Genomic DNA, 15,745 nt, shown 5'->3' with positions numbered 1-15,745 from the left:
TCTCGGGAAGAATGAGTAAATGAAGGTCATCATGGAGGACTCGTATCAAGATCTCCGTTTGCTATATACAGGGTGATGTTAACCTAATAAGTGAAATTTCATAGTTCAATAACTCTTTAACTAATCGACCGAATAATTTCAAATTTTGAAATCGCGAACAAATCAAATCCGCACTTTTTCTATTTTCGGAAATATTGGATCACCCTGTATGTGATTTATGATTTTATCTCGAATCGTAATCACAAATAATTAATTCATAGAGAAAATTCAAAAATTATTATCGGCACTGTCATAAAGGTTGATCAATAAACATTGCCTTATGAGTGGAATTTCGTTGTGCGATAAACTTATCAGTAGAATTAAGTTCGAAATTTGTAGTTCGCAATTCCTAATATATTTGATATTGTTAATAATTTATGGAATAAATATATTATTATTATTATAATTACATATTCATAGCAGAGTGTGTTGACTTTGTCAGTGTAAGGTTGGGTTTATATCCTAAGCAGTGCAGCTTTCACAAGTATCAAAGCATGTGGCGCCGTTACACCAGACACTTCCCCATCATTACCGACGTCCCTGAACAGTACATATTGAGGGATACATGAGGGAAGCTTGAGCGATTTATAAAAGGCGAAAAAGCAAAGCTTGGCTTCTACTTGACAATGTCGCTGCAATGCCCCAACACTTGGCAGCTGTGAGTCGAACCTTACGCCTCACATATTGGTTGCTCATGACCAATCAATAGACCATTCCAGTATGACGTCATTGACAGTTGGCTGAGGGACAAACAAAAGATTGTTTACCTATCTATAAACCTATAAACCTGCTTCATAGACGCGGAGATTATTTGAAGGAGTTATCTAGTGGAAGTCGTAGTGCGTGAATAGAGACTTTAAACGAGGTCCTTTAATAGAAAAAAATCAGAAATGGTAGTATATGCTCCAGACATTTCATTAGTGTTAGATGTTAACCAAACGAAAATTGAATTATTGCAAATGTACGTAACCTAAAATAATGTTGTCTGCCCCTCAGTAAAACATGGCCGACCTTTCAAAATCTGCCGTTCTGGAATGGTCTATAGTTGTACCTATATCGAAATGTTCCATGTAAGGTAAATGTCCCAATTATCGACAGTGTCCCAATTATCGACAGTTTCCATTTGTTTTTTAAATAATAAGATTAAGAGTATACTGAGGAAAATTTGCAGTCTACTAGTTAAAACTTTGAAGTTTTCTGAACTAAATAAAACAGCTGATGATCTGTCGAGTGTCAGTCGACGTCGAGAGAATACCGTTTTCCTTGCTGAACTGGTTAGTGCGCGCCCTTTACTTATGTCTCTCTAAATCCACAAAATGTTAATGAATTACACTTTTTTGAACTCAAACATCTATATATTCGAGTATCTCCAGTTTCATAGGAAATTTGATATTCATTACATACTTAATGAAAAATTGGGATGTCGATAATAGGTACACTGGAAACCAATCGTCGCCAATGAATGGAAGTTGGCAAAATAGAAGATTATTCAGTAATCTTCTATTTTGCCAACTTCACATACCTTCAGCTATCTGTTTTAGCCCTACAAACAATTGTTCTCGCCACTTTCTTCTGAAGGATCAGAATGTCCTTGATCTGAACCGATGCCCCACAGGAGAATTCCATATGTCGCCAATGAATGGAAGTTGGCAAAATAGAAGATTACTGAAGCCTTCTGCTAGCTACTGCAATTTTTGTTAATGAATCGATGAGCGGTTCTCATGAAAGTGCCCGATCTAATGTAACTCCTAACAATTTGATGGTCTTATTTTTGTTGCTCTTTTCTAGATAGAGATGGTAGAAAGAAAAATTTGATAATCTTCGGGCTCAGTAGAAATTCGAGAGGGGTATCTGCTGCTTCTATCTGTAGTGAAATAAGACAACTGCTATCTGTTAACGTAACTGAATCAGACATCAGTAACATATATCCACTGGGTAAAGCCCAATCAAACTCGAATTGGTGTCTCAATTAAAAAAAATAGAGATGCTTCAGAATTGTAACAAACTGAAAGGCTCGAAAATTTTCATTTTCCGTGACCTAACGGAAAAACAGAGAAGTGAAAATTTAATTCTGAGAACGCACCTCAATCAAGTTAGAGAAAGCACCAATGATCGGTGCTACATCAAGGGAAACAGGCTCTTCGTGAATAATAAGTCCTATACGGTTGATGACTTACAAAACGAAGAAGATACGAGAATGAAACATAATAGTGCCCCTCCAACACCAAACAATTGTCTGAATCGATCATTGGAAGTAGAGCAAGACGTGCAACAACATACAACTTGGAGACCTCGCATGGGTCGCATGGGCGCTGAAGGAAGCCAAACAAAGGGTAAAATTAGGAAAGAAGAAAAAGTATCGACAGACTTGGAAAAACTTAGCACCCAGAAAACAGAAGCAATAAAGAGAACACATAAACCAACCGCAGTGCCATCCATCACGGAAGCAGTGAGGAGTAGACTCAGATCCAATAAATAGGTTACATTTTAAATGTTTTTGTTGTTCCTTCAATTGTCTTCATTTGTGGGTTTATCGAGATGATATCTTTATTTTATATGATTGAGTTTAGATTTACATGAATTATCACCACCTAGAATATCTATGAGTTCTCATTGCATATGTTTCGATTTATCTCTCAAATGTTGTTGAACTAGTTTGCGATGGATCCTTATATTCGAGACTTCGATCTGACAAGAGTGGATACATTTACTTTAGATACAATATCTCAAACAAATGAAGTTCTGAAAATTAACCAACAGACAAATCATTTCAAATTAGTACATAATAATATCAGAAGTATTGGAAAAAACTTGGACGAGTTCAAGATTTTCCTCTCACAATTTGACTTCCAATTTGATTGCATTGTTCTCACAGAAACAAGAAAGATTGAAGATGAGTGTATTTTTAATTTGTCAGGGTACAAGATGCTCTATAATGAGGGGAATTTGAATCAGAATGATGATACTGTCGTATATATAAAGACAGATATTTACAAACATCAAGAACTAATACATTTCAATGATTCGGTATTGTTGAGACTGGAAGTAGAGTTTTTCGGTAATCCTATAATTGTCCACGCCCTTTACAGGTCTCCCTCCACTTGTATTAACCAATTTAACCAGAATCTACAAGACTATTTGGACACCCAGGCAATGGATGATCATAAATGTAATTTCATTGTTGGGGATATAAATATAGACATTCTCGACGAAAATGACTACAAAGTTAGTTGACTACTACTTGACAGTCATGGCAGAGTACGGGTATAAATCGTTGATAAATGCATCAACACGCCTTGAAACTTGTCTTGACCATATCTTTATGAAACCCTGCATTGCACGAGATATCGAATTTTCAATTCCGATAGTAACTCTCACAGACATAACTGACCATTCAACCATCATTGTCCAGGAAGTAATAGGAAAAAACACCAAATCGAAAATAAATGACCTGAAAACTATAAAAAGATTTTATGAAAAAATTTTTATTGAGAACATTAAAAACAGGAAATGGCAAAATATTGTCTCAGATACCGACTTGGATACTGTGGCTGAGAGATTTGTGTCACTTTCACAGTATGAAGTTGAGCAGTGCCATGGGCGCCCGCAGAAATTTTTCTCAGGGGGGGCAAAATGAAAATTATTGAAAAACGATAAGGCGTCCATGATTGTCATTGAAAACCGGAAAATTTTTGTGAATCCATTACTTTCCTTTTTTCCTTGCCCTTTGGATTGAGAAAGTTATATTGAGGGTGTTGTGCTGAAAAATGATACAATCAAAATCTCAGGGGGGGCCATGGCCCCCCCTGGCCCCCCTCTGCGGGCGCCCATGAGCAGTGCACCAGTTATATATCAATAAGAGGAAACCAGAAAAAAAGGAAGGATTGGATATCTTCATCTTTGGTCAAATCAGTGAACAAGAAAAATAGTATGTACTTACAGCTAAAAAACGACCCAAACAATTCGCGTCTCAGGAGATCACAATTTGGTTTTCAGGAGGGAAAATGCACCCAAGATCCGCTATTACAATTAACAAGCAAGCATACAAATATCACTTGATAGAGGCAAGCCGTCAATAGGGGTTTTCATTGATTTATCGAAGGCATTTGATACTGTTGACCACTCCATTTTGTTGACCACTCTAGAGAATATTGGAATAAGAGGAAACGCATTCAAATTATTACAATCATACCAGACAAATCGGAAGCAAATAGTTAGAATAAAAAGTATAAAGAGTTCTGAGAGGGATATTGAATGTGGCGTTCCACAGGGAACAGTTTTGGGTCCAGTACTATTCAGGATATATGTAAATGGGTTGTTTTTTATAGGTTCGTCCGGTGAAATAACTAGTTTTGCGGATGACACTGTGGTTTTCTATTCTGGGGAATCCTGGCTTGATGTCAAAGAAAAAACAGAAAGGGATCTGAAAATGATAAAAGATTGGTTTGATTGCAAACACCGCTCCTTGAATTTCAACAAGACTGTTTTCTTGCCTTTCTGTAATTATAAATCTTCCTTGCCACACTATAAATTCATAACACATCAAAATACATTCAGAATATCCTCAACAACTAATGTAAAATATTTAGGAGTTTTCATAGATTCTCATTTGAGATGGGACTCCCATATGAATTATTTAGTAAAAAAATTAAGGACCAAGGATAAAAGAAAACTTAGTCGGCCGAACCATGAGTATACCACACGTCATAAAAATGAATATATCATACCATTTGCATACAAGAATATAGGTCAGAGATCTCATAATTTTCTGGGACCAACAGTGTTTAATTCCCTACTGGAAAGCATGCATTCTATGAAATCACTTTCACAATCGAGAAAAGCACTTGAAAAACTAATAATAGGTCAACCTCGTGAAGAAGTTCGCCGGATATTTGATAATGGTGATTAATGTTATTTCGAAACTGTACCTCCGTTATTGGTTATCCCCAATTGAATACTGTTATAAACTGGCCTGTAAATAAATAAATAAAATAAATGAATAACTAAACTTTATTGATCCATCAAGACAGTACAGTTTAGGACAAGTCAAATACAAATGATTCAAAGAAAAGCAACAAAATAGAAAGAGAAGAAATAGCAAACAATTAATAATTACTGATTACAAGATAGTAAGGTAGTAAGGTGTTAATGTCACATTCATTACAATACAATTGCCATAAATGAATCGAAGACACAAAACTTCAAAATAAAGAGCAACAAAAATAAGACCATCAAATTGTTAGGAGATTCATTAGATCGGGCACTTTCATGAGAACCGCTCATCGATTCATTAAAAAGAAAACTTGCAGTGGCAAGCAGAAGGCTTCAGTGATCTTCTGTTTTGACAACTTCCATTCATTGGTGACATATGGAATCCTCCTGTGGGGCATCGGTTCAGGTCAAGGACATTCTGATCCTTCAGAAGAAAGTGGCGAGAACAATTGTTTGTAGGGCTAAAACAGATAGCTGGAGGTATGTGTTTCGGAAACTTAACATACTCACCATACCAGCAGGGCATATTTTAGAGTGTTTCACATATATCCACAAAAACTTAGACACCTTTCCAACCAATAGCACATTCAATTTTTTCAATACACGAAGCCGAAACAAACATCCCATACCATGAACGGAAGTATGCAGTGACTATTGGGGACCAAAAGTTTACAATAGACTTTCCAATGTCATCAAATAACTGAATGGAAAGAAATTAAAAAAATGAATTGATGAAAATCTCCTAGATACAAGATACACTATTGAAGAATTTCTAAAGGACTGAATGTGAATTTTCAATTGACGTAGCAAGTAAATTATTGATGCTGAATATTTTGTTATTATTATTATTTCATTCAAATCTCCTACGACTTATGTTTGAATACTCACTTTGAAAATTCGCCAGTACTTCGTATATTTTCATGGGATGGACTTCTTCTTCATTATTTCCAATGTAAACTGAATCATCCATCTGAAATCAAATTCAAATATGAATCGTTATTATTTACAACATCATTTTTGAAGGTTGTTTAAAATTATCCGTAACATCATTCCCAGACTCTGGAATAAATTTTTTTTTGTAGTCCCAATATGAACTTTTTCACAGTTAGAAGGTATAGTATATCCAAAGTCACTTGAACTAGTCCATAAAAACACTTGGCCAGATATTATTGCAAAACAGTCATAAACCATAGGCGCACACTTTTTAAACCCTCTAGTTGAAAATAATATTTATGCGTAAGTAGGTATGGAAGTCTGATGTCGATTCTTTCAGAAAATTGGCGAAGTGAATAGCTTTTGATGTCACATCAAAAATGATACTATGTCATTCTACGGTGTTATAATTTGATTTTTCTTTATTCTCGACGTGTAATATACTATCAAAGAACATTATCAACGATGATGAACTGATCATTGCATAAAATTATAAGAGCACGAAAATGTTTAAGATGAATTCGGAAATTTTTTGTCTGAAGATAAGACCAACAAGGGAAGAACAGGTGCATGATCTTGAGATCCTTGAATGACATCCAATTTTCTACGTCAAATTAAGAGCTACGTTGCCGAATTGAATTTTACTTCTTCGTTATTGTAAGGCGAAGTTATGTCCAGCTGTGGCTGGACGATAATGATATACAGGATGATTCACCGCGATGGCCTATTAGACCTTCATGGTAAACTAATATAAATTTCGTGCTGAAAATTTGTATATTAGGTTTTTAGATTATGATCTTTCTCCTTGAAATATTTTCAGACCTCTTCAATTTCCTCTTATACCGGAAACAGATTACTTTCTTCTTTGCAATGGCACCACCAGTATATTATTACATTATCAGATAGCTCAGTTGATGACAATTTCAGCAATATCCCAATACTTGGGTATAAGCTCAATGGTTCATGAGTTATTGAGATTCTCATAAAAAATCTCATGAAAAAGGTTTTTGAGAAAAAACCTAGGGAAGAAGAGGGTAGGTTCGGACATGGGGCACTTCCGGACATTTCAAATTTACCGCCTGGCAATTACACCAGATTCACCAATCATTGACAAAAGCTTCTGTAAACAGTTTGGAATCGTTGACTCCGGCTCATGTTCCATGAATTTGAGTGAAAAGTGGATATATGTTCAAAAAATCCGAAAAAGGATTAATGATACAAGGTTGAGGTATCTACTAGTAAGATCGTACACCTCAAGGAGTGAGTTTCAGGTAAGAAATGATGAGTCTATCAGTAACAACGCATATTTTTATTAATCTTACCTCAAAAAAGTATAAGGATTGTTTAGTGTTTGAGGAAATTGTGACGACTCGACTCTATACAGATGGAGCACGTTCGGACAAAAGATGTGGGGCAGGTTCGGACTGTCCGGAACTGCCCCTTGCTTCATTTTCGTGTTTGTCCGGATGTGCCCCATGATCTTTCAGTAACTTCTTACTGTTTGTAGGATGGTGGGAACATACAAAAAGAAACGTCCTAATCAGCCAGAAATTCCTAGAGAAGTCTTGAAATATGCTGTGAAGAATGTTATCAGCAAGAGTATGTCTTTAAGAGCTGCTGAAATAAGATTCAATATACCTAAATCAACTTTATTTGACAGAGTTGTCAAAGCTAACAAACGTTCCAATAATAATATAGAAGACTCGCTCTGCTCGCCGAAGGGGCTCCGCCCCTTGGACCCCGTCACTATGCCGGTAGATCCTTCACTGGGTATCCCTCTAGAAAATAAAAGATTTTTTTCGGAAACCTCGTATCGTTAGCTGATTTCAGACGATTCACTCGGTATCCTATGCTGATTCTAGGGTAGAATTCTATATGACTTCTTTCCTAGAACATACCATTTCGCCCTTGCTCACATGAAAATATTTGATGCAAATAACTTTCCATGACGACAAATCAAGGGCGGTCCTAGCCTTAAGTTTGAGGTTTGAGGGGGTTCGCCGTTAAGGGTTTCGAGTTTTTCTATGGTACCAAATCCCAGATTACACCGATATCGAGCTTAACCTCTCAAAAATATTTATATTTAGATATTTATATGAATATTTATACAGGGTGTTTCAAGTTCGAAGGCCTATTAGACGTTTCTGGAGAACGGGGCCGATTTGAAATCTGAAAATTCAGAACATGACATTGTTCATGATGCCCTATTCAGGTAAAATATTTTAGTTCTGGCACTTCCGGTTATACAAGAAAGATTTCCATTCTCAATTACTCTCTGCTAAAATTATTGCGTTAGTTCTCATAGTTTTCAAAATATTAAAAAAAAACCGTAAAAAAGAGAGAATTTCCATAGTCACTATCACGTGAATTATTATCACTGTGAATATCCTATGCGTATACTCAATTCACTTTCACAAACTAGAATGATGTTGGAATATCGTGCATATCTTGAATTTGAAAAATAACATCACAGGGTGTTTCAAATATTGTGCCAAAAATTGTGAACAAAATTTGATCATAACTTTCGATTTTCAAATCAGAACCCTATTCTTTTGTGATTTCGTTGAATTCTACGGTAAAAATAAGGGTAGTGTTCAAACATGATTATGCTCTCAAATTCAAATAATTGACAGGATCATTAGGACTACAAGCCATTTCAAAACGCCTGAAAGTCATAGGAATGATTCAGAAACAAAAAAAGTGGGTGCCGTACGAGTTGAAGCCGAGAGGTGTTTGAACGGAGTTTGTTTGTTTGTGAACAGCTGCTTTCGAGGCAAAGACGGAAGGAATTTCTGCATCCGATTGGGACTGGAGATGAAAAACGGGTTCATTACGATAATCCCAAGCACATAAAATCATGTGGATATCCCGGCCATGCTTCCACGTCGACGGCTAAACCGAATATTCTCGGTTCTAAGGTCATGCTCAGTATTTGGTGGGACCAGCTCGGCGTAGTGTATTATGAGTTGTTAAAACCGACTGAAACGATCACAGGCGATCGTTATCGAACGCTATCAATGCGTTTGTGTCGAGCATTGAGAGACAAACCGCCGCAATACGACGAGAGAGTAGATGAATGGATTTTACTGCATGACAATGCTCGACTCCATGTTGCGAAAGTCAAGATATACTTGAAAAAGTTGAAATGGGAATTCCTACCCCACCCGACGTATTCTCCAGACGTTGCTCCCTCGGACTATCACTTGTTTCGATCAATAGCACACAGCCTGGCTGACCAGCACTTCCTATCTTATGAAGAATTAAAAACTTGAATCGATTCGTGGATCGCTTCAAAAGATGACCAGTTTTTTCAATTCGTACGCTGCCCGAAAGATGTGAGAAAGTATAGTGACCAGCGATGGGCAATATTTCGAATCATAAATGTATAACCAGTGTTTTACAATAAAGCCTCAAATTTCGGTAAAAAAATTTGTACGCTTATGTATTTGTTATATTATAATATATTTATTTACTTATAACGGTTTGAGCCTTTCAGATAGAAATTAAAAAAAAATAGTAAATCTATTGTTTCATATGAAAAAAAAAGAAGACAATTGGCAAGTATAACACAAAATCTAATTTGGTCTGTGAACCCTTTGAAAACCTTGTAATCACAGCGTCCTCGTCAACATCAATGTCCCTGTATATGTTCAGGAGGACTAAACTGAACCCGATGCCAATATCGAAAAAACCAGAATAACACCATATGAACTACCATTTATTAATTTCGAAAATAAATTTGCCGAATTTTCTGCTCGAATAGCTGTGCGAAAATTATGAGTTTCCATACAGTTTTATAATACGTCATAATCTCAAACAATCTATTAATATGAATTTCCACCAAGTAAAAAACCGATCCCATCAAGAAGATCTGGCATACAGGCAACGTTGCAGATGATTTCGCATCTGACAGACGATACGTAATACGTATTAAACATGATGGCCGCCGCCATATATAAACAATCAATAAAACCATCGATTTTGACGAAAAAAAGGCATTTTTAGTTCAGGTAAAGCTTGAAATGTGATCAATTAATCATTTCTAACGAGAATCAGTTAATAAAATACAAGAAAACTAGCTATTAATGTGGATAACCTCACCTTCATTAGGCCAATTTCACAATTAAAGAAAAAAATTCACAATTAAAAAAAAAAACTAGCTGGATTAAGGAATTTATGACAGCGGATTCATAATCTAAGACCCAAAATAAGTAAGTCTGCAAAATTTCATCACTTTTGAATCATTATTAAAATTAATTCTATATAGTAAACACTGTTTTTCTTTTCAGAAGATGGATTATTTTCGTTTGGATGGATAATTATACAGGATCTTTATTTGTTTAATATCAACGAGTTTAATATAGTATAGATTAGAAGTATCTAGAGATGTTGGATTCATAATCTAAGACCCAAAATAAGTAAGTCTGCAAAATTTCATCACTTTTGAATCATTATTAAAATTAATTCTATATAGTAAACATTGTTTTTCTTTTCAGAAGATGGATTATTTTCGTTTGGATGGATAATTATACAGGATCTTTATTTGTTTAATATCAATTAGAAGTATCTAGAGATGTTGGACCAATTCAAATCTAAAAATTGAGATTAAAACTTCAAATTATTAACTAATTTGTAAAGAAATACACAATATTTGATCAACAATTATATAGGGTGTATATATATTTGAAGTAGTAATTAGACATTTTGAAATCTGAAATTCTCATTTCTCTAGAAATGGCAATTTCTTTCTTCTTTAAAAAATTTGGGAAAAATGCATAATCAAAATGTGAGAGTTATTATCAGTCAATAGAAATACCACCTGAAATAAAGAAACTGCATTCAATGTTTATTTTCAGTTTTGACAAATTGAATTTACATAATCATTCGATAAGATCTATGAAAAGACCTACAGTGAAATTTTGTTTTAGGAATATTCAGTATAGCTATAATGAACTGAAAAGAGGCAGAATGAATAGATCTACCTTTCAAAAACCCATGGCTTATGTTGCCTTACAAGCAATCATAATAATATCATATTATTTAGATGTAACATCTTTGAGAAATCAGGTTATAAGAAGTCCCTCATTTCCAAGGTTCATCAATACTTTTTTCAGTTGAGCAACAAATTATTCTTCTATTTCATAATTTATTAAGAAATACAATATATAATCAACAATTATATAGGGTGTATATATTTAGAATATAAGGAAGGACACCTTTTGAAATCTAAAAATTTGGTTAATAGTAGGTTATTTTCAATAATTTATAATATCGAAAGACCAATTGGACATTCCTGAAGAACTAAGGCGTTTTTAGAATCTGAAAATTGTATCGATGAATTTTGCATACTCTTCTGTTGCATATTTCTTGAAGGTATAGGGACAAAAATGATTTTTATGGGTTCTGGTGAATGATCAAAGGGATACAGGTAACAATTTCATTAATACCAGTCGAGATGTAGTTATCATAGATAAGGGATGATATAGAAATTTCACTAGATAATTCTGATTTAGTGGAGGACAGCTGAATGATGGTTCGCTACGTTATAGAGTAAGCTTGTAGCTCTGGGTTTTACTCAGAAGTAAATTGAACAGGGCAATATATATAGTAAATAAAATTTTGATAGATATTAGTTAAAAAAGATCAACAATTGAGCATTGTATCTACTTGCTAACTGTTGTTGCATTGTACGTGGATGACTTTTTCGTTTTAACTAATGTTAATTCTGAATGAATATAATATCTGATAGAAAATTCAAATGATAATTTTATCATAAAGAATTTATGGAAAGCTAAAAAATGTTTAGGGCTGAATATTACTCCTTTGAAAACTCAATTGAAATTTGATTCAACAAAAGAGAGTTGTAATGATGAACCATATAAGAAATTAATAGATTTATTAACATCTTTAGCAGTATTAACTAGTCCTGATATAGCATACTCTGTTAATTTCTTGAGTCAATTTAATAATTATCTCATTGTTGAACACTGGAAAAGTGCAAAACTCATTTCAAGATACAAAGATCATTGTTCAATTTTTACATCAGTCAAAAGGAACTGAGTATTTGAAATCGGTACTAAAATTGTATCGGCCAATACTATTGACCCATATTAGTGGGTTCGAATAACTACACTGACTTGATTTTTTTCAAATGATAACTTTGGATCTGAATCAATTAATAATGTAATTTTTACCAAAATCAAAAGCAATGAATAAATCAGTAGGATAGCATTTTCAAACTGGCCATAGAGCAACTATTCCTATAACGATTGAAAATTAGTGAAATAGGTATCTACATGTTTATACAAGTTTAATCATTCATTCATGAAATGGAAAGTTTTGATGAATAGTTACTTTTTAAAGTATTTTTATACCTATATTGAATTGCTGGAAAATTGATACCAATTTCAAAAGTAACTGCCATGTTGAAATTCTTCATATACTGAATGATCCTTTAAATTTTATTTCTGTCGTAACATTTTGAATAGTATTTCAACTGATTTTTTATATGTATATCCTAGTATAGCTTTAATAAACAAACTAAAAAGAGACAGAATGAATAGACTTGCCTTTCAAATACCCATGGCTTATGTTACCTCATAACTGGTGGAACCTTTATGAGAAATCAGGTAAAAAGTTTGAGTCTCTAATTTCCAAGGTTTATTAATTCATGTTCCAGTTGAGCGGCAAATAATATAATAGATGATATATAGTTGAAATTATTCGTATGGAAGATTTCACAACGACTTGACTTATTCATTATAAATTCAACAGCACTGCACTCAAATTCTTCAAAAACGGATGGGTCATTTATATTTTTGCACTCTCCTGTCGTAAAAGTGTATATTTCAGATATTCAAAAAACACATGGAAATTTTTGAATGTCATCTGTCATCTCTTTTTCCAGTAATAAAGCCAATTGTGACTTATCTATAAGGAGTTTTTCTATCTGTTTAATACATGATCAGATGAAGCTTCTGTTCTCTTTTGTAGTTCCATCTTCTGTCGCAATAGATTCAAATTCTCACGAAAGAGAATGTAGTTTTATAGTTTGTGGAATATAAACGAAAAATTCCTGAAATAAAGTAACATTCATCCAATTGAATCAATAATTATACAAACCCTTCAAACGAACCTGAACTGAAAATGCATTCGATGATATCAATATTCATTTCCAAATTTTGACAAATATCTATCGAATTTTTGATTCGCCGAAGACTTTGCATTTTATCTGTCGGCATTTATTTAAATATTGAATAACAATTTTGGAAACTGCAAACTTTTTCAAGAACTTTCATATATCGAAATGGAATATTTATTATTAACATGACACTGACAGTCAAATTGTCCACAGATACCACAGAAATATGGGACTTGAAATGTCAAAATGATCCAAAACACCCCGTATACTCGAAAACCGCGAGGAGAATCGAAGGTTTGGGATTTTTCCCGGGATCTCCAGACGATTTTGAGGGGGGTCTTATTCTTGTCATTTTTGCTCTAGATGGTCCCGTTTGGGCTGTGATTTTACGTTTAAAGTTTGACGTATATGTGCAAGCGGTTTTATATATACTTAGACTCTGGAAATGAAGGTGGTGAATCAGAGGAAGAATTTGCTTCATCAAAATATGCAACACGGCAAGTGTTCTCACGAAATGAAGAAATCGAGCTGGAGATATACAGGGTGGCCATTTGAAAACGAAACAGGCGAGATTACAGACGACATAAAGTTTTTCGATAGAAATGCTCGGACAGGTCGATTTCTGTTTCAAGGGGGACAACTTAAGATGTAGGTTACGGACGCATAGCGCTTCAAGCCTTGCTACTACAACCCTCACCCCCAAATTTTGAATAGGGAAGATGAGGTGAGTGATACCTCATTTGAAAGGTATTTTTATATTGATTTCAGCACAGTAATTGTTTTTTCATTTTATGCATTAGTTCTCGAAATATTCTTAACTAAGTATTTGAAAATGAAGTGGTGTTTTCATGGCACTTGTAGTGTTTTGTGAAAAATCGACATTTTGAGCTTCAAAACAACCATGACTGTGGCTTCCTTCCTAACTAACTAACGCATGAATATTTCGAGAACTAATGCATAAAATGAAAAAACAATTACTGTGCTGAAATCAGTATAAAAATACCTTTAAATTGAGGTTTCACTCACCCCATCTACCCTATTCAAAAATTGGGGGTGGGGGTTGTAGCAGCAAGGGTTGAAGCGCTATGCGTCCGTAACCTACATCTTAAGTTGTCCCCCTCGAAACAGAAATCGACCTGTCCGAGCATTTCTATCGAAAAACTTTATTTCGTCTGTAATCTCGTCTGTTTCGTTTTCAAATGGCCACCCTGTATATCAAAAAGTGTTCAAAGATATGTTACGGCTTGACATATGAATTCTGTCGTGAACTGGCTTTCCAATATGCTTCAAAACTGAATGAGAAAATTCCGAGAAATTGGGAAATCAACAACAACATGAAGCGCTATCCAAGGCTCTCCAATCGCAAACCTGAAAATACAAGTATAACTAGATCTTCAGCTTTCAACAGAGCCAATGAGGAGGAATTTTTCAATAATTATGCCTCAGTGCAGGCGACATGTAATTTTTCACCAGATCGTATATGGAACACTGATGAAACGGGTATAACCACAGTCCTTCAAGCACCGAGAGTGATAGAAGAAACAGGAACAAAAGCTGTAGGACAATCCGTATCCGCTGAACGAGGATCTCTTGTCACGATATGTGGAATAATATCGGCTGTCGGGGCTTCAATTCCACCTCTTTATATCTTTCCTCGTGTGAGGATGAAGGATCAGTTCTTGTACGGTGCTGTTCCTGGGGCTGTTGGTTATGCTGAGAAATCAGGATGGATGTCGACCAGAGTGTTTCTCAAACTGTTAGAGCATATACAAAAACATACGAACAGTGGCCTCTCAAATAAAATTCTGCTGCTGATGGATAATCACGAAACGCACGTCTCTATTGATGCCATCTTGTATGCAAGAGAACAAGGAATTGTATTATTGTCGTTCCCGCCACATTGCACACATAAAATGTAGCCACTGGATAAGGGAGTGTATGGTCCATTCAAATCCAAATGCAAGATTTCTTTTAATGATTTCATTCTATCGAACCCTGGTAAACGAATATGATGTTGCCAAGTTGTCAGCACAACCGTATTTGCAAACATTCACTCCCTGTAACATTATAAGTAGTTTCAACAGTACTGGGTTATGGCCTATTAACTCCCTAGTTTATAAAGACGAGGATTTCTGTGCCTCATTCGCAACAGACCGTCCTCTTGAAAACAAGGATGGGGAGTCTTCTACAAAAATAGTCGATACAAGTATTGTTGTTCCACCTAATTCCAATGAAGAAATTCAATGCTCACCCAAAAATCATGAAGTAGAAGATATAGTAACAGATGTGTTGAATATAATAATACATGAAGCTACCAAACCCAAAATTAATATACTTTCTGTTGTTTCTGTTGTCAAACCATCAGATGTGATACCCTTACCAAAGGCTTGTCCCAGAAACACTACCAGAAAATCGATAAAGGGAAAATCAAGAACTTACACCAGTACTCCTGAGAAACAAGGAATAGAAGAATTAGAGAAAGCCAAATTGATGAATGTGAAGAAAACAAACACTTCGAGAAAATTGGCGCCTGAATCTAAACCAAAGAAAATGCAAAGTAATAAACAGTCAAAGAGGAGAAAGAAGAATAAAGTAGTTTCAGATAACATTTCATCATCAGATTCTTATATAAATCTACCT

The 15,745-nt window shown here is 34.8% G+C and overlaps 2 protein-coding genes across 2 annotated transcripts in view; one reads left to right on the top strand and one right to left on the bottom strand.

Moving 5' to 3' along the window:
• Positions 1–12,565, bottom strand: part of LOC123680833 — an 87,894-nt gene extending 75,329 nt beyond the window's left edge. The window contains exons 1-3 of the mRNA XM_045618950.1: positions 12,561–12,565; positions 7,347–7,539; positions 5,920–6,001 (exon numbers count right to left, since the gene is read on the bottom strand). Of these exons, the coding sequence (XP_045474906.1) occupies positions 5,920–6,001; positions 7,347–7,539; positions 12,561–12,565 (280 nt within the window). The remainder of the gene's footprint in view (positions 1–5,919; positions 6,002–7,346; positions 7,540–12,560) is intronic.
• Positions 12,566–14,439: 1,874 nt separating this feature from the next.
• LOC123680832 (MFS-type transporter clz9-like) lies at positions 14,440–15,024 on the top strand. The gene has a single exon (XM_045618949.1). It carries the CDS (start codon positions 14,440–14,442, stop codon positions 15,022–15,024), a length of 585 nt encoding a protein of 194 aa, XP_045474905.1.
• Positions 15,025–15,745: the final 721 nt, after the last annotated feature.

This window comes from Harmonia axyridis, chromosome 5 (genome assembly GCF_914767665.1).
Source record: "Harmonia axyridis chromosome 5, icHarAxyr1.1, whole genome shotgun sequence".
Lineage (NCBI taxonomy): Eukaryota > Metazoa > Arthropoda > Insecta > Coleoptera > Coccinellidae > Harmonia > Harmonia axyridis.
This window is presented reverse-complemented; position numbering and strand designations above follow the sequence as displayed.